The following is a 19,585-nucleotide window of genomic DNA, read 5'->3' as shown; positions in this document are numbered from 1 at the left end:
CGCCTGCATACAGAAGATACGACTGGATAATGATACATAGGAAATGAGGAGTGAGCAAGCCCAGGAGATTTTGTTCCTGAGCTGATGATGATAACAATGGGCTGATAACAATGTGTAAGCTTCGCAATGTGGCAGTAATATCAGTTAGAACTACTGTAACAAGGCACTGTAACGATGGTGTAGTGGGTAAAAGGCCTCAGCCTCATGTATCTAGGACATGAAAGGCGCTTTACAAATAATAATATACCTTGCATTTGATACAGCGCTTTTCACATCTTCTAGACGTCTCAAAGCGCTTAACAGAATATGCTGTAAAGTGAATTGACTGTATATTTGTGGGCAAAACGTGGCAGCCAATTGCACACATCAGTGTCCCACAAAGCCATTGATTGAAAATGACCAATTTATTATTGTTTTGTTTTGGAGGGATTATTATTAGACGTGTGGAGTAAGGAAACTTGCCCAAAGTTTCACACTGCCTGGAATTGAACCCAGGTGTCTGCTTGCAAGGCGAGTCCTCTAACCACTGAACTACAGGACTCCAAATGTAATTTGTTGCTGTTGTTCCTGTATTCCCAAACTCTAGATGCCCATTCGGCACTGTCCAGTGCTTTGAGAGGTCCTCCCGATGTGAAAGGAGCTATATAAAGTGTAAATTGTATTGTACTTGATACCAGTTCATTCTAAATGTCAGAATATTTTTCTTTCAATGAAAATGAAGTCCCACTAATGGCCCCTGTTAAGAGCAGCATTTCTGCCAGCTTCTCAGGTGTAGAGTACAGAAGAGCCAAGACTAACCTGTGACCAGCTCCCTGATCTCCACATCGGGGGTCTTTCGAAGGAGACGCACCAGCGCTGGAATCCCACCGCAGTTTTTCAAGGCAATTTTATTGTCATCGTTCGCCTTCCCGTACACCAGGTTCCTCAAGGCTCCACAGGCACTGCGATGTACCTCTTGCATTCGGTGATCCAGCAGGTCCACGAGCAATTGGATTCCCCCTTGCCTTCTTATCTGTAAGATCAATTCACTAGTTAAATTCTCACAAAATAAATTATTCTCTTATTCTGGTCAAAATAAGTTGGTTGGAAGACAAGCAATCTTGTTGAGGGAGACTTATGCCTTCAAGGAGAAATAAAGCTCACTGATCTACTTAATACGCTATCATTGCAGATACTGCAGATATCATGGCATATTATTTCCTCTCGTTGCAGTGTCTTACTCAGGAACTTACTGGAGTAGAGTGGACACCTTGTATCTATCCATGCTCCCCAGTCTCAAGAGGAAACTGATTCACATCGCTAATTGTAAAATTTCATAAGATCAGGCTCATAACAGAAGTTCGGCATGAAGAATGCCTTTCAACCCATTTGATCTCATCGTTCCAGAATACCCACCTTATTGTCTTCCCATTACAGTATCAACATGTTTCTTGATGAGTTCAACCCAGTTCAATGAGTCTTATCCAGTCCTAACCTCTACCATCTTTCCTCTCCCTTTTTAACCCCATTCACTCCATGGCTGCTTTCTGGACATTGCAAAATGGCTGCCTCGTTTGCCGACAAAATACACAGTCACTACACTTCACAGTATATCCTATGACGATTTCAGATGTCTTGATGAAGTGATAAGGCACTATATTAAATGAAAGAATTATTATTATTGAAGCATTTACAATCCAGAGATCAACCAGTGTAATCCCTATTTGATACTACTGGAAATTTGTGAAGTGGTACTCGAATAAAACATTGGATTGATAACACTGGGGGTAGCAAGATGCTTTGAGCAAAACTATAGGGCCAGTCTCATGGTGGGATGGGGAAGGGTTGGGGGAGGTTCAGGCCAAGCCTATTCAATAATAATTGACTGGCTTGGCCTGTAATCTTTGCCAATGTGAGAATATCACAGGTGATAATTATGCCATTTGAATTGAATAATGAAGTCGTAATACTTTGCCATACTCTTCCCTCCCCATCCCCACACAAAAATAGTGAACATTGTTAAGGTAAAAAAAGGTATCTGTGGGCTGAAAATTATGGCAGCCAGCCAAGCCTTTTCTTTTAATAAAGAGGTCTGGAGGTCTTTCCGGTAAAGTAGGACAGCAGTAGTAGTGGCACTATGGATTTCAGTACCACAGGCTGTGGCAGGTCCTCAGCAGAGACTAGAGATCCCTCACCCTGTTTCTATTGTCTATTGCAATGGAATCCCAACCCCTCTGTTGGGGCAGCCAAGTTAACTGATTTGCTCACTATGGGCAGCTGAATTAAGCTCTTAATAATCTTGTGCATAACTTGCGCACAACTGGAGTGCAGTTTTAAGATAGAAAAAGAATTAGAATAGACAGAGCTAGAGAAGGTTAGAGAAACTCAAAGAGAAAGAGAGACAGTGGGATCTAATCTCAAAATGGGTTAGGGTTCCTTTGTGATAATCAATAGGAACAGAGCAGCTCTGGGGGATGTGAAATCACATCTGACCGATATCCAGTAACCCTTTCTGAAATTTGCGCATGTAGATGTTGAATGAGACAAGGATCAAGCTAGTGTGGAAATCCTCCAATCTTGCCCCAGAAGCTTAATGGCTCAAAAAGAAGAATGGGAGAGGAACTAAGTGGTGTCTCTCACCCAATATACTGCACCGCAGCACAAAGCTGTACCTTTGGGAGAAGACGGCCAAAATTTGAAGGGGGATTTTAAAAATTAAAACTTCCTTGAAGCAAATAAGATACCTTAAGGCAGTTCCATTTCCTTCAGATCTATTCTCTCCAATTCTAATGAATGTTAACTGCATTCATTTCTTCAACAATAGACTAATCTCCCCATGTTTTATTCTTTCTGAAGTCCTCATACCTCGAGGGCCCAGAACACGTGGCCTGGTTTCCATTGATTATTCTGTTATCTTTTCTGTGGTCACTGGAAGCCAATTTCTTCAAGACAGCAGTAAAAAGGCCAGGTTAATTTCCATGTCGCCTTACAGAAATTTCCAGGCAGACAAGGAGGCTTAAGGGAAGCAATTACTGGTTGTCCCACTTAGGGTACCTGTCAATCAATTCTGTGAAAGTAGACTTCAAACAATATTTTGCTGCGTTTTTCTGTCAGAGGAGCATCATTTTTATTATGCACGACATCTGACATTGTTCTGATCTGTGAGGAATCTTTGTTTCAAACTGCAATATCATTAAGTATTCCTGATCAGCCAACGTTGTGTTTCACGCACCAACCCAATGCCTGCATAGCAATTTGGAGTTGGCAGACCTCAGTAATACTACTTGCTCCAAGCTGCTCGGGCCTGAGCTAAGTGTAAGTGAAGAGCTCTGCTTGTGTTTATGGGGCACCATTGCCATCCTTTGAGCATCATTTAAGAATCCGGCACTAAAGAGACTGAAGGTGTTTAATTGAACTTCCTGGAACCTTTTCAATCTGAACCCATATCCTGGCGATGAATTAATGTCAGTTACACCATTGCTATACCCCTACACTGTTATGGCTGACTTATGAAAATCACATCAAATTAACAGAAACTGTTGACTACAACATTTATCTCTTTGCTTAGATGTGATCTTCCTCATTCGGGGCTGTCACAGGTTCTGGGGCAACCTATTTCTGCAAATCAGAAATCGATTCCCTTCCCCGACTCCAGAGACGTAAGCCCTCCCCAAAGTTATTCCGGCAAAATTTCAGAACATTCTTCCATTGTCACATCTCTACACTATTCAGCCTAAGATACATGTTGTGCTGCTCACAGCTGTCATCCTGAAAGATAGGATTTTGTTGTCATGGTGATTACTTTAATAATTCCATTCTTTAAGTCCCACATTGCAGGGACAGTTAAATAAAGCAGCTTTCTGGCTGTACAAAGTTGGGCTAATCAAGTCTTTTAATATTCCGGTGATGATCTGTCGGCTAATTAATAGGTTGCCTCAGAGCAGCAGCCTCACATCACAGCAATGTGCATTTGTCAGTGTTGTATACAGTCTGCTTAGGAAATCACAATTATAATTTCACAAATGGTAACTCTTTCTGGACACAATTGTGAAGGCAATTTTCCTGTGAATGCATGATAAAGTGTTCTGCATGTAAAGTGGAGGTCTGCAGCTTAGAGGTTTGAGCGCTCGCCTCGCAAGCTAGAGGACCTGGGTTCGATTCCCGGGCAGGGTGAAACATTAGGCAATTTTCCTTATTCCACACGCCTCTGTTTACCTAGCAGTAAGTAGGAACCTGGTTGTTAGTCGATTGGCAGATCGCTTTTCCAGGGGTAATAGTTCCTTCAAAATAAACAAAATTAAAAAAAAAGCATTTGGCCATTTAATCCCCTACTGTTTGTGGGACAGTGCTGTGGGCAATTGACCGCCACATTTTGCTCACAAAACATACAGTCAACTCACTTTACAGTATATTCTCTGAAGCGCTTTCAGATGTTTCGAAGACGTGATAAGGCACTTTATCAAATGCAAGGATTATTATATCATTATCTGTCTGTGGGGAGTGAGAGGCATGCGTGCAGGTAATGAAGATGCTTTGGCTCTGCCTTTTGTTCAGTGACATACATTTACAAAGAGAATACCAAGAGCGGCAGACTGCGTCCCGCTGGGAGTGCTGTTCTGTCACCTCCCATTAAACAATGTGGAAACCATGGTCTGCTCCAGCCACGGAGGTCAAACCACCATCAACAATGTTTGTAAATAAAGAGAAAGCCCTGGAAGCTCCTCTCAGGTTGGGAAGTAAGAGCATCCAGTTTTCAGCTGTGAAAAATGGAATGTAGATCGGGACTTCGGACCTACAGGAGGCAGTTTGGATATGTTATACAATGTTTCTCCCGTCACCAAACCTGCAGCTCCACACTCCCTACAGAACGGAGGTACATCTTTTGTTCCCGCTTTTCACCTCCCTTTTTGTTTTCCTTATGTTTTTCTTGACTTCTCTCCCCATTCTCTTGCTCATATAAAGCTTTTTTTAGAAAATAAATTCACTTCAGCTTCATTCTAAAATGCGTCAGTCTGGCTCAGTTGGCAACAATTTTGCCTCCGAATTTGGAGGTTGTAAGTTCAAGCCCATGTTGGTTCTTTCAACTCACTGTATTGGCTGACCCTCCAATACAGTGCTGGAGATGAGATGCATTGTTGGAGGTGCTTTCCTTTTGGATTAGACATTAAACCGAGCTCCCGTCTGCCTGTATAGGTGGATGTTAAAAATCTCATGGCGCTATTCAAAAAGAGATGAGAGTTTCCCCTGAAGTTCCAGCCAACAATCCTCCAAATAAAATTAGTTCCTCACTTCTTGGATGTTTGTGGGATATCACTGTGCTCAGATTGGCTTCCATATTTGCCTACTAAATACACATGTAACTACATTTTACAGCAAATCTTCTGAAGCGCTTTGAGATGTCCTCCTGATGTGAAAGGCGTTATGTAAAATGTAAGGATCATTATTATAAGGTCATATTATTATGGACCATCTTCATAGTATCATAGTAACAAGGATTATAGATGGTAGAATTAAGGATTATTATTAAAAGACTGTGGTGGTGGGGGGCGGGCAGAATGGAAATGTTACTTTTAAATCTAATACTAAATAATTGCTGCATTTGATATCAAAGTACTTCATGGTAATTACTGTTCAGTGTTGTGACTGCACATTTTTAATAATAATAATCCTTATATTTAGTATGGAGAGTGAATGTCTCTAAGCGCTTCATGGGATGTATTGTAAAGTGGAGTCACTGTGTCTTTTGTGGGCAATGTAGACAAATTAATGCCTTAGGTAAAAATGCTTGTTGCAGTGGAAAAAGTTTGGGCAACGTGCCCTCATTCCAGTTTCAGCAGAGGCTCTTCCTCTACCAACTGCACAAGAGTGACACATCCATTTCCACACTAGCTGCATTTATGGCCTCTCTTGACTGTCAATTTAATGCCAATTAATGTTGAGTTATAGACAGACTTGCACTGCTGAGAACTGGGTTCAGACTCATTTCACATTCAACCTTTGCTGCCACCGGAGAGAAGACTTTCATCCAATCTTTCTGTGATGGATTTGAATGGATCCAGAGGTGAAGGAGTATTCTTGTGAGTACCAGCCAGTCCTCCTTATTTTTCAAATAGTCTGTTACTGTCTGCTAATACCCCCTTCCCCGTCTTAATATATCCTCTGTGTGGAGCTTCCTGGTTAAGAGGATGGATTGAAATGTTACGTTTATTCCAATGCAACTTTATGGGCAAACATGTGTCCAGTCTGCAGTGATCGGCACTCTTGACGTTTCATCTATGCCTCTGAGAGAGTATCTAGAGACTCCTCTCTAGCCCTTCAAGGTCATGTGGTTGGCATCAGGAAGACTCTGTGTTGGGAATCTAGAGCTTTATTCTAGATAATAGATCTGTGTGCAACTGGCTGCCACGTTTCGCGCACAAAATACATAGTCACTAACTTTACATTATATTCTGTAAAGCGTATGAGATGTCTCAATGACGTGATAAGGTGCTATATCAAATGCAAGGATTATTATTACTAGTATTGGATACAACCAAGCTTTATAAGCACCTGGATGTGCTTCATACTGATTCTGGAATGGAATGACCTTCATTCCCAGACAGACATCTGTCACCTTGAAGCACAAAGTGTCAGCAGTTGCATAAGGCAGCCCTGGAGCACCGGGTACTTGTTCTGTTAGTGATAATATTTCTGAGTTTACCAAAAGCTACCTTTTTTGTTACAAAGATGCATACCTATCATGGGATACACACACCATCAAACAAAACCACTTTCCCAAACCCACTGACACACATTACGTCCTTCAGATTAGACGTTAAATTGAGGTCCCGTTTGTCTTTTTAGGTGGACATTAAAGACAACAACAACAACGTGAATTTTTATGGCGCCCTCCACACCGGACGGCGTCTCAGAGCGCTTCACAGTAATGGATCCCGGGGCTGAGCTAGGGGGCGGGGGAGGAAGGTGACCAAAGGTGCGATCGAAGAGAAAGGTCTTCAGCTGAGATCTGAAAATAGGAAGAGAGGGGGCGAGGTGAAGGGAATGAGGAAGGGAGTTTCAGAGCCTCGGGGCATAGTGGCTGAAGGCACGGCTGTTGAAGGTACAGCGGAGGACTCGGGGGACGTAAACCCTGTGGCACTGAGAAGACAAGGGAGTTTCTTCTGGTGTCCACCAAAATAAACAATCCCCCAAAATAAAAAAAACTTGTTTCATTGCTGCTTGTGGCACATTGCTGTGCACAATTATCCTGCTACATTTTCCTACAAAAACAGTCACTCCATTTCACAGCAAATTCTGTGAGCACTTTGAGATAAGTGATAAATGCAAGGATTATTTATTATTAACTTATTGAGTACCTCCTGATAGTGTCACGTTTGCCTACCAAAACAGTCACTACACTTAGCAGTACGTTAAGACATAATAAGTCATGAGAAAAATGGAAATTTCTTCTTATGCTGTGGTCAGCTGCAGGACGTGATTTATGCTCTATAAGTGAGGCTGACCTTACAAGTGGTGAAGTGGCAATTGAGTTACGATAGGCTTCATAGATGGAATATAAATGATTTACACTCACCACAACATGGGTTCCCTCTACAGTGCATGCTGGCTTGCACAGCCCATGTGGCAAACGCTCATCACATACCATTTTTCCAGCTCCATTTACAAGCCATAAATTGGCTTGCGGATCCATGCTCTCAATTTGAACTCTAAATGTTGCTCATAAATCAACCAAGAGTTGCAGAACTGCTGAACACACCCACTACTGAACAAACAGAGCCCTCTCAAACCCTGCAGATAGTCTGTCATTCTCTTACTGGGCAAATTCTGATAACATCACATCTTCACTATCAGCCCAATGTCACTCGACGTTGCATCAACATTAATCCAATGATACTTAGTTATTAAAATAGAAGTTAATGTGATTATCCTCAAGGTGTAAAGAGAAACTGTGGTGAACCTTTCCTTGAATTTCTATAAATTACAGCATGGAAGGAGACGATTCAACCCAGTGTGTTTATGTTGGATTGGTATGAGGTCCTCTACTTGAACTGACTGTACTAATTCCAATTCCTTGTTCTTTTCCTGAACTCGTCATGCCATTTTTCTCTGTTTGTTTCCCTTTTAAATGTTGTTATGGCCTTAGGTTCAAAAGCCACCCTAACCCTATTCTAATAACCCTCTACGTGGAAAAAAAAGGTTACGTCCCTCTTAACTCTACAAATCACAAGCCAGATCTTAACCCCCTTGAGATTTCCCCCTAAGGACAGTGTTGTTAAATAGCAATTGCTTAATAGCCACAGGTTTAGCCACATGTACTTGAATTTGAGTAGGAAACACCTTACATAATAATAATCCTTACATTTGATATAGCGCCTTATCACGTCTTCGAGACATCTCAAAGCGCTTCACACAATATACTGTGAAGTGAATTGACCACATTTTGTGGGCAAAACGCGGCAGCCAATTGATCACAGCAGTTTCCCACAAACAGTCATGGATTGAGTGATCAATTTATTATTATTTTTTTTTGGAGGAATTATTAACCCGAGACGCGATCTGCCAATTGACTAACTGGGTTCCTACTTACTGCTAGGAATACACTCACACAATACAGATAAATGTACTTTACATGTATGCTTACATGTATATTTACTGAAAGCATCTAACATTCAATGCAAAGCTTTGCAGTCTTTCATGATAGAGAAGGAAACAGAGGTGTATACGAGAACGGATTAGAAGTAGTGGGGGCCTGTGTAGAATAAATACACTAGCATGGATTATTTTGGCCGAATGGCCTGTTTCCGTGTTGCAAAGTTCTCTGTAATTCTAAGGTGCCAGTGCATACACCGGTGCTAGCCTATTCTAATCTACAGTTTCCCTATTTCCTTTTATATTCTCTCTCTTCAAATGATCCACTCATGATCCGTTTTCCATTTTATGTCAAACACTACAATAACGCTGCATAATTAATATTTGCAAATGTCTGCAAACTAGATGAAAAGTTATATAAATGGACTCCAAAATACATCATTCATGATGGTGGGTCACCACCTGAGGTGGGCGGCTGGGATGGGAGTGGGTGGGTGGGGGGTGGGGGTGGGTGGGTGGGGGTGGGGTGGGGGGGGAGTCATGTGACTGCTTGTCACATGGCCTCATAATGACACCCATGATGACACAAAGCCTTTGTGTGGTTGTTGGTCCCGAGTTAGAGAGGAAAGTTAGTTGCTTTGGAGGCGAAGACAGAGAAACAGCGTATGTAAACGTGAGGGGATATAGCAATTCATAACAAGTCAATTGTAGATTCGGAAGAGCGGTTAAAGGACTGAGAATCTGAATAAGAAGCCGTACGAAGTGCAAAGGAGAAAGAATCCGGGATTAGAACGAGAGAGAAAATCACTCGAAAAGTGGGAAGGTAACCTAGCTCAAACCCTAAAGGTCTGAGAACAAGTTTGCACTGGCCTGGAGAGCTCTATGCCATTGGAAGCGTGTTTGTCAGAAGGAAGATCACTCCACACAAGTGCAAAAAGGGATTTGTGTAAAGCAGAAATTTATTTAGGTTGAACTGGATAAATAAGGAACTCATCAAAGACCAATAAGTCAACAGATAATTCTTAGGTTCAAAGAATGGACGTCCGTTGAAAAGGCAAATCAAAATAGTGGGAATTACACTGAAGAAAAAGATTGATGCGTTTTCAAAACAGTAGATTTGGAGAAATAATTTTCTTACTCGTTTGTGAGAAACTGAGGTACAGCAAATAGCATCAATAGAAAGATCAAAAGTTGGTGAGTTTTAGATTTCTGTGCTCTGAATAGTTATTTTAAACCTAATACGTGGGGAAAGTCTGTGCCTTGAGAAGACTGACTTAATAGAGCGAAAAGGAGTTGCTTTGGGCTGATTTGAGCAAGTAAGGAATTCAAAACAAGTTAAGGATTTGAACAATGTAACCACAGAATTTTGAAGGTTCTAGTTTCCTGATATTCTAATTTCTTGAGATTGTAAATCAAATCAATTGGGATTACCATTAAAAAAAAATCTGGCACATGGGTTTAAGAAGAGTGCACTGCTGCTCTTGAGGATGTAATCAGCCATCACTTGTTGGTAAGAAAGCAAAGGAAGTGGAATAATATCAATAGGCAGATTGGTCAAGTGAAACTGTGAGGAGAAGTATCTGTGCAACAAAGAAAATTCTGTGTCGCTTCAACTGCTATTAATCCTAAATGAGAAATGATCTTTGTTAAGGTCACAGAGAAAGGAAGACGTAATTCCTAATCGGTAAAGGCAAGCTGTCTTCCAATTCATAAACTGTTTGGTAAGGCTACAATGGGTATGTATTTATCCGAAGGAGAGATACTCTAGACCAGAAACAAAATAGGATCTTTTCAAAGTAGATTTCATGAGCTGAGTAAATAGAAGTTCAACAGAACAGCCATCGAATTATGCTCAGGGCAATCTTCTAGGCTGTTGTGACAGTGAATCAAAGAAGTCAAGAATTAAGAGTTTGAAAAAAAGCCATACTTCTCCCTCCCTTCATTAAAATGCACTACTTTGGGCGAAATAATAAACTGCTATTATTTGTTTGCAATGAAACAGAGGAGTTCAGGGACTAATATGCATAAAAATAAACCACTGTTTTGAGGAAATTGCAAGCCTTGGACTCCAGGATGTGCTAAGCGGTGAACATAAAATGGCGAGCGTCAACGTGGAAGATTTGTTGGTCATGTTAATGGACGTCACTTTCGATGAGGGTGATATTGTTAGCAACAAAATGTGTCAGTCCTTGCATGAACTGGGATGTTCTCATCCAGAGGCGGTCCTACTGTTCTGTCGGGAATACCTCCTTAAGCATAAAAAGTTATTGGCAGTGCATCGGGCAGTTTTATTGAAGAGTTTGAAATTGATAGTGAGGGACACAATTGCGTACTTGAACCGACCCGTGGCTAAAAAGCTCATCTACTTGGCTTCGACAGAGATGACCAAATGCAAGGATGTACTTCCCGAACATCAGGAAGCTGCAAGTAACCTGCTGGTTACCCTGGGCTGCAGATTTACCAATGAGGTTTTAGATGAGATGCTCTCGATGTTTCATCAGGGCTGTGTTCCACATTTCTATGTGGTTCTAACATTGGCAAATCTGTGCACAGCAAATGTGCATCACATAGTACCAATGTTAAAGCCAATCTTGCACACTATGCTTACAATGCTTCCGATGGTAACCCAAGAGAAGATGAAGTGGGTGTTCTGTTTAGCACTGGGTCTTTTTAGTGAGAGCATCCTTGCATACCTATCAGACATAGATGAGGCCCCAGATCCTACAGTGAGGAAGAATTTATTCTTCACTGAGATTTCCACTGCTTACGATATACTTTTCTCTGTGTGGCTTCCGATCAAAGAATCCAAGGTGGGCACAGCAGTGGTAGAGACTATAGGTCAGTTAAGCCACCTGATGCCTTACGACAAGCTAGAGAATGAGCTGTCCAACCTGATCCCCACGGTTCTGTCCATGTACAAGAAGAACTCGAGTGATTTCTGTATCACTCAGGGCTTATGTGGGATACTGCACGCTGCCATGGAGAGGGGCAGTGAGGTGCTGGAACTCCAACTGGAGAGCTTGCTCCTCAGTCTACACAATCAGATCTGCATCCCCGTGGACAGTGCAAACCACTTTACCAGCAAGAATCACAACGAAGTCCTCTGCTGCTTCAAAGTCCTGACTCCGTCCTTTTCTGACCAAATTACTGAATTCCTTCTGCTGCAGCTGGAAGCCAACAATGAACAGATCCGAATAGGGACGCTCATTGCGCTGAAACACCTGATCACCGCTGTGCCTTCGAGCCTGGAGTCTAAGAAACCTCGCATTTTGGAAGGCATGAAACTCCCCCTGCTGGATAACAACAACAGGGTGAAAAGAATGGTGGCCCAAGTGATATACAGCATGGCCAACCGGCGCTACCTAGAGCTGGAGGGGGGAAAGGCAATGGTGGAGTTCATCATCCGACAGTGTGCTCTTCCCGTTGTGGAAACTGTCCCCAATGTGTGCATCCCACAGTCAGCTGATATCAGCGATAAAGATATAAAAAGGCTGTGCGAGGTCATTATGAACATCATCACCACCACAGAGAGGATGGAGAACGTTCTCTGGCCGTTCCTGCTGGAGTTTGTGGTCACCATGCGCTACACCAATGCCTTGGCAACAGTGTGCAGGTGCTTGGTACACCTTGGCACAAAGAAACAGAAAAACGAGGCGCAGGATTTTTTTCTTTGTTACGTAAAGCACCCAACACTTCCTAAGCCTCATGCACTGTTGACACGCCTGCTGATTGTGGCCTCTTCTCCATACCAGGGAAAAGGCAGAGGTGCGCCTGCACTGACCTTGCTGCAGATTATGGGTGCCAACATCCACCAAGCAGTGATAAAGGTATGGGAAAAGGAGCTGCCAGCATTGGTGGATTTCCTGATGGAGAATTCTGAGGTGTTGATGGACCAGCAGCAGTGGGAAGATAAACTCTTACTGGTCCTGTCCAGAACTTTGGAGGTGATTGCCGATGATGCATGGATTTACCAGCTTAGTGAAGAAATGATCAAGCATGTTAACAGCTATCACCATTACCCACAGGAGAAGGGATTTCTGTTCAAGTGCCTGGGTGTGGTGCTACAGCACACCCAAAATAGAGATGTGGTGAAGAAGAACCTTCAGGAGATGATGCAAAGCGTTCAACATAGTGAACCTTTAGAGAGGGAGGGGGTGGCAGCGGGATTTGGTTACTGTGCCACAACCCACCTGGACACTACACTGAACAAACTGAAAGATTACGGAAAGTTAAATATCTTTAAGAAGACTGCAAGTTTCTTCCATATTCTGAAAGACCAGTCCGACATTGAAATGATAAAGGTTAAAAGCACTCTGATACTGTGTTACGGGTATGTGATATTACATTCTCCCGAGGATCTCATTCTGTCCCGAATCGAGACGGACATTCTGCAGAACGTGCTAAACAACTTCAATATAAAAATTTTAGGAATTAAGGTTGAAATCAAGGATTTGACGGTGAAGCTGAGCCTGATAAAGACCGTGACCCTGATAGCCAGAGCTATCTATTCCAATCGACAATGTCCCACCTTCAAATTCACCAGAAGAGGAGAACTATTGGTCTATATGCAGGAACTCATTAAGGCTGAGCCCACCGAGGTACTGAAGACTTCCATTCGAAAGTCAGCAATGAACGCCTGCATCTTCCTTTCTAAACTGGAGCCTCTGCTCAAAGAAGAGGATACATCTGAATTGATTAAAATCTGCCTGAAAAGTGTGATCGCTTTGCCTCAACCGGAGACAGAATCTTTGAAAGAAGACACCAATGTGGATGGGGAAAACAGAGCGATGCTCTACAATGAGACGATGACCTCGCTCCAGGATCTTCTGAAGCAAATCCTCCTCCTAGATTTGTCCCCCAACGGGTTTCAGTCTGTATTCAAACATGTGAATATTTGGATCAAGTCGGACAAGGACCATGAACGAGAGAAAGCAATGGAGATCACTTCAGACCTGCTGATGTTCTACCTGGAAAAGCTTCACGTCAACAATATCGTTACATTTCATAATCTCGGGGTCATTGTAGGAGAGATGATCCCCCGGTGCACTGATCCATTGCCCATTGTGAGGCAGGCAGCTATCGACAGTCTGTACACACTACTCTACATACAGCTGCGCTGTGAAGGTTTTGCAGTGGATCACAGAGATATCATAGTGGAGCATCTGAAAACCATTAAAAGTGGCTTAGATCACCTTAACAGTCTACTTCTCTTCCGCACATGCGCTGACATTGGCAAGATCTTATCCAAGCGGATGCCTCAGGATCAGATGAAAGACCTTCTTTTCACGGTTTTTAAGGGACTCACTGAAGAGCATCCCAACTGTTCCTGCGCCTCCGCCATTGTCATGAACATCCTCATTCGAAGGCGCGGAGCGAGCCTGGAAGAGGTTCCCGAGATAATCCGCGTCCTGCACGCCCAGTCTCAGTACATCACTCAGGAACCAGTGGCTCGCTCAGTAACTCACTGCATCTCCATTCTGGCTTCCCAAAACGTGCCTATGGTCTTGCCCTGTCTCCTCACGTACCCTCTGCCGTTTGATAAGTATGTTAGCGACATATGGAAATCACTGCTCAGAGACAAAGCACTGGCTGCAACTGCCATCAAGTACTTACTAGACAACTTAAAGTTACTATACGACGACAGCAAAGAGTCCCTTCTCACCAGCAATGTAACAAGCGCAGCAGCTCAGCAGCCTTTACATGTTATCAGCGCCCTGCGTGAGATGCTGGCTGACCCTGAGTCTGAAATGGTGGTGAGCAAGCTGTACCCTCAGCTCTTCAGTACTCTCCTCATTCACCTCAGCGCCAGCGTCAGAGTCCAATTGTCCAAAGATTTTCTCAACAATCCAAAGGACAGGAAAACCACCTCCTTTCTGCCTCAACTAGCTAGAAATGTGGAAGCTAGCAATTGCTGCGTGGAAATACTTCAGGCTATCCTGACACATGGAAAGAATGAGAATGAGATGAAGCTCATGAATGACACTGGAGTCTGGGATTTGATTAAGAATCCAAAGCGACATCATGAGGGCGTGTCAATGCTGGCGAGGGTGATGAGCAACTGTGCTGTCCCTCACTTGATCAACATTGCTGAGCAGCTTGCACCTGTCCTTGTGAACATCCACGAGAGCCAGAGAATCACTGTGGCTGCCTTCTTTGGGGAGCTTTTAAACCACTCTGTGGTCTCAGAACTGCAACTCACAGACACTCTGGTGGGTAGCCTGCTGAGGTGCTTGATTGATACCTCGGCTGCAGTCCGGTGGCTCTCCGTCAGGGGCCTGGGAAATGCTGCAATTGGAGGTTCAAACAAGATCGAAAAGTATTCCACCAAGTTGCTGTCTGCTATGATCTCCGTGTTGGATGAGAAGTACGAGCCCAACAATCTCATCGTACTCGAAGCCATGTCGGGCATCTCCAAAGTCCTGGCTAAGATGGAGAAGGAGAACTCCAATCCCATCCTCCTGGAAGTGGCGCTTGCAATTCAGCCCCTTTTTGAAAAGGACAACGAACGAGTGAGAGCTGCAGCCTTCATGGTGCTCGGGAGCCTAATCAGATTTGGCGATAAACAACTGAAGCCTGTGTTTATGGAGCAGATCTATTCAAGCTTGATCAGCTTGCTGCTCCACCTCAATGACAGGAGTAGTGAGGTGATAGCGATCTGTAAATCAGTGTTGTCCACGGTGGGTCCCATAATGGAGTCAATCTGCATCTGCGAAATATTTGAAGAGCTCTTGATTGAGACCACTTTGGAGTACGAGGAATTTCTGTGCAACGTCTCAAACCACCTAAGCAGAGACTTGACCGAGAAGATCACATTCTACATAACGGGTTGTGTCCCCTTCTTCAGCAGTGCACAGCCGGAGATCAGAGAGAACGCAGTCACCTTCATTGGGTTTCTCATGAAACACGCACCACCAGATTTTCCGAGGTCAGGCCCCGCTGACCAGATTTGTAATGAGATTATTACATTACTGTTAGATCCCATCCCAAGTGTTAGAATTAAAGCAGCCAAAGCAATAATGCTCCTCTATGAGTATTAGACTCGTCAGAAGAGACTCACTCCTCTCAGGTAGGATTTGTTTGTGTTGTGTATACAAAAGAGTTCCCAAAGCAGTGGAAATCTGAAATTCAAGATAGCTGCTCCTAACATGAAGAAACCTTGACCATGAAAACAGCCAGAGCTATTTAACAGACAACAGTAATACGTCAATGGGATGATGCATGCATTTTATCCACCATTCTAAACCTATTTCTTCTGTAAAAGGACAACTCTACTCTTAGTTACGACCAAGAACAAGCTGCAATACCGCTTATTCGAAAATTAATTTTTGAATAAAGAATAGAGTTTATTGAAATTTGCATTTTTTAAAAAAAATAATTTTTGACCAATTTTAAAGATGCTTCTTTCTTTTAACCTTTGAAAAAACCTTTGCTGTTCAATGTGCAGAAACTTTAGCCCCTCATCGAAACTTTCGAGCTGATAGTTTTGGCTGACACACTGATGCAATACTGGGGGTGCACAGCATTGTCTGAGGTGGTGTACTTCGATGAGACATTTAACCAATGTCCAGTTTGCCTGTCCAAGTGGACGTTGAGGATCCCTGAATCATCACCAAAAAGAGAAAGGGATTTCTACCAGTGTCTTTGCCAACAATACACCAGCAAAATTTGCTACTAGATCTTGGTCAGTCTCTGTTGTCTCACAGTATCTTGACATTCTTTTAATTTCCCTCCCTCCTTGTGGGTGGGTGAGTATCATAGTTTGGCTTGAAAGCTTCTCTCAGCACTTGTAATATTGGAAGATCTTGGTGTGAGGCATGATGTGATCTCACACCCTGACATGGTGTGTGGTGCTCTCAACATAATATGCCTTCTGTAGAATCAAACCAAGAACTACCTGGACTTCAGAAACTACCCTTCTCCCAAATCTGGCAATGGCTGGTGATATGAAGGACAGACTCTCTGGCGTCAGACTTACTACATTGTCAGTCAGAATCTGAACTGTGCCTTGCAAGAGTTCTCCTACCAATTTGTATACTACAGGGCACAATTTCAGCTGGGTGCTTGAACGTAATATAAACTGACTTTCCCCTCCTGTAATCGTATGCTGATCATCACTCGGCAAGCTTTGAGTTGAGATCAGAATAGTCAATCTTTCAGTGCTGATGCTAGTTCATGAGTACTGTGGCTGTTTATACACTCGGAATTCCACAACACTCATTGTAAAATGTCAATGTCATGTCAAAGCTCAGATGGTGCTTTTACATCACTCTCTGGCTTATGAAGTCACGTGACCCCTTGAACAAGTTATCGCCTTGTACTCACATGTAGGTATCTAGCATTTTATCGTTCTATATATATCCCTAACCCCATCACCCCCAGATTAGACTGCTGCCTTGTAATAACAATGAAAGAGGAAAATAGATTAACGTTTCAAGAGTGGGTATGATGGCCTACATTGGATTAGGTGCAGGTGTACACATGAGAAACAAATTGCTCACCACAGTACAGAAGCAAAAAGCTGGTGGAGAATCTCAAACTCAAGAAAGGAATATCAATTATTTAATCCCTCTCCCAACATTTTTGCGTAGCCATATATTCAGCAGATTGAGGCAGGCAAAGTTCAAATTGTGCATCTAATTATCAGGCTCCTTAGGATACTTAAAACCACTCTGTCTGGAACTACACAAAGGTGTCCTTATGTGCATTTCATAGAGCGTAATGGTGAGAGCATTGTACATTAAAGAGCATGCGTAAAAAAGTACCCTCAGTCCACTGCAATTCATGATAGAGTCAGAGGAAACTATTAAATGGCAGTTTAGTGGATATCTGAATCATTACCACTAATTGGCACTTAAGGACAGTATAGAAATATATCCCTGGATACAGCACATAATAATAATATGTGAAATATGGCCATGACGGAATGTAATTATGGGTAAACAGTCTTCTTCAGCTATACTTCTGGCTCAAAACCTTCTGTTGCTTTGCTGTTTGTATTGAGTGTAAAAAGTTATGATAGTGAGCCAAACATTACCTGTTTGTTTCCACCTGCTGGGCTCACATACTACAGCAGTTTCCAGGTGCTGTTCTGGCTATAATGTTTGGTTTTTGAAACCACAGAAGTAGCAGTAACTGCACTTCACTCAACTGATCTGGAGATACATAGCCTTTGAATGTGGAAGAGTGTAACATGTCACCGATGTTGCAGCACCACAATAGGCAAAAAATTCTTCCTTTAACAGATCATTTGTATGTAATCTTGGTTGTTGTAGCAAAAGATTTCTCACAATCTGTTAAAGGATGAATTTTTACTATTCTGCAAATCATACATATCCAATATAAGGTTGTACATCACCATTATATGTCAACCCTCCCATCTTCCCAATAATAGTATCAAACTTTCTTAAATTGATCCAATGTCCCAGGCTTAAACACACTTCCTGCTGACGTATTCCAGCTGTTGATCATCCTCTGTGTAAAATGTACTTCCTTGTCCCAAACCTACCCTTCACAAATCTGAACATGGACTCTTATCCTCTGTCTTGGCACATTGGTAAGTACAGAATTGTTCTGGGTTTACTTTCTCTTGCCTACAAAATTTAAGGTATATCCTGTTTCATGTCCTCCCAGCATGAAAAGCACTATATTAAATACAGTGGAATCCACTTTTGCCGGAATCTGGTTAACCCCGAACCCTGGGCAAATCGAACAAAATGGCCGGCCCTAATTCAGTCATATTCTTACCTGTTTTAAATATGGCGATTGAATTGGACAAAAAATCTGGTTAAACCGGGCAAAGTGCTGCGCTGATGACTACTGAAGGTCCTCACTCGAGCCTTCTGTATGTCGAACGGCTCCATTCAGCCACGAGTGGGGTTCCCGGATGGAGATGGGCAGAGTCTAAGATTGATTGACAGCGGACTCCAGCCATTCACAAGCGGCTGAAGTTGGGCTGTCAATCAGTGAGGGGGGGTGGAGGAACAGGGAAGAACAAGGGAGGGAAATTGTGATTGATTGACAGCTGAGCCACTTGTGAATGGGTGGAGCCCAAACAAAGCTGTCAGTCATCTCAGCCCCATAGCTAATTGGTCTTGGGTGGGGGGGGGGGGGGGGGGGGGAGGTATTTTGCATCCAAACAAAGTAAATATATTTTACTGTATTCTGTGAGAGTACAGTATTTTCATTCCTAAATTAAAATACTTGGCGTCCTGTTTGGTTAATTAACCTTGCTTCAAGGGAAACAACGTAATCCCTCCAAAACAAAACAATAGTAAATTGGTCGTTTTCAATCCACGACTGTTTGTGGGAAACTGCTGTGAGCAATTGGCCGCCGTGTTTCGCCCATAAATATCCGGTCAATTCACTTTACAGTCTATTCTGTGAAGCGCTTTGAGACGTCGAGAAGACGTGAAAAGCGCTATATCAACTGCAAGGATTATTATTATTATTACATATTATTATACGATGTTGGTGACTCTCCTCTGTTGGGCTGAAAGATATTTTGGTTAACCTCAGGCGCCTCTTAAACCGGACAAAACGCTCATCCCCAATCTTAACAGGCTTCCACGATATAAGGATTATTATTGTTATTATTATTAACAATATTATTAACATAATTCATACTAATCCTTGCATTTGATATAGTGCCTTATCACGTCATCGAACCGTCTCAAAGCTCTTCACGGAATATTACTGTGAAGTGGATTGACTGTATATTTTGTGGGTGAATTAATGTTATTGTTATTATAATAATTTACCTTACATGCAATGCCTCTATACCGTAGATGTCTCTTATTGAGGCTAAAGTGCTCAAGCTTGTCTATCATTCATCATAGAACATCTCTCTGACCCCAGGGATCAACCTCATTGCACTTCTCAAGGGCTTAAACAACCCTTTTTGAAACTGCTACCTGAGCTGTACTCCTAGCTGTCTCCAGATCATAATTTGAGTATGTCTTCTGGGAATGTGATTTTTCAGCACAGCTCTGAATCTTAAGATAAACCTCCTATATTTTCA

At 42.6% G+C, this 19,585-nt stretch overlaps 1 protein-coding gene across 4 annotated transcripts in view; it reads right to left on the bottom strand.

Moving 5' to 3' along the window:
- Positions 1 to 19,585, bottom strand: part of LOC103176257 (catenin delta-2) — a 447,491-nt gene that overhangs the window by 107,715 nt on the left and 320,191 nt on the right. For all 4 annotated transcript variants that reach the window (XM_042331893.1, XM_042331892.1, XM_042331894.1 and 1 more), the window contains one exon: positions 799 to 1,012. In XM_042331893.1, the coding sequence (XP_042187827.1) occupies positions 799 to 1,012 (214 nt within the window). The remainder of the gene's footprint in view (positions 1 to 798; positions 1,013 to 19,585) is intronic.

Source organism: Callorhinchus milii, unplaced genomic scaffold (genome assembly GCF_018977255.1).
Source record: "Callorhinchus milii isolate IMCB2004 unplaced genomic scaffold, IMCB_Cmil_1.0 Scaffold2, whole genome shotgun sequence".
Classification (NCBI taxonomy): domain Eukaryota; kingdom Metazoa; phylum Chordata; class Chondrichthyes; order Chimaeriformes; family Callorhinchidae; genus Callorhinchus; species Callorhinchus milii.
This window is presented reverse-complemented; position numbering and strand designations above follow the sequence as displayed.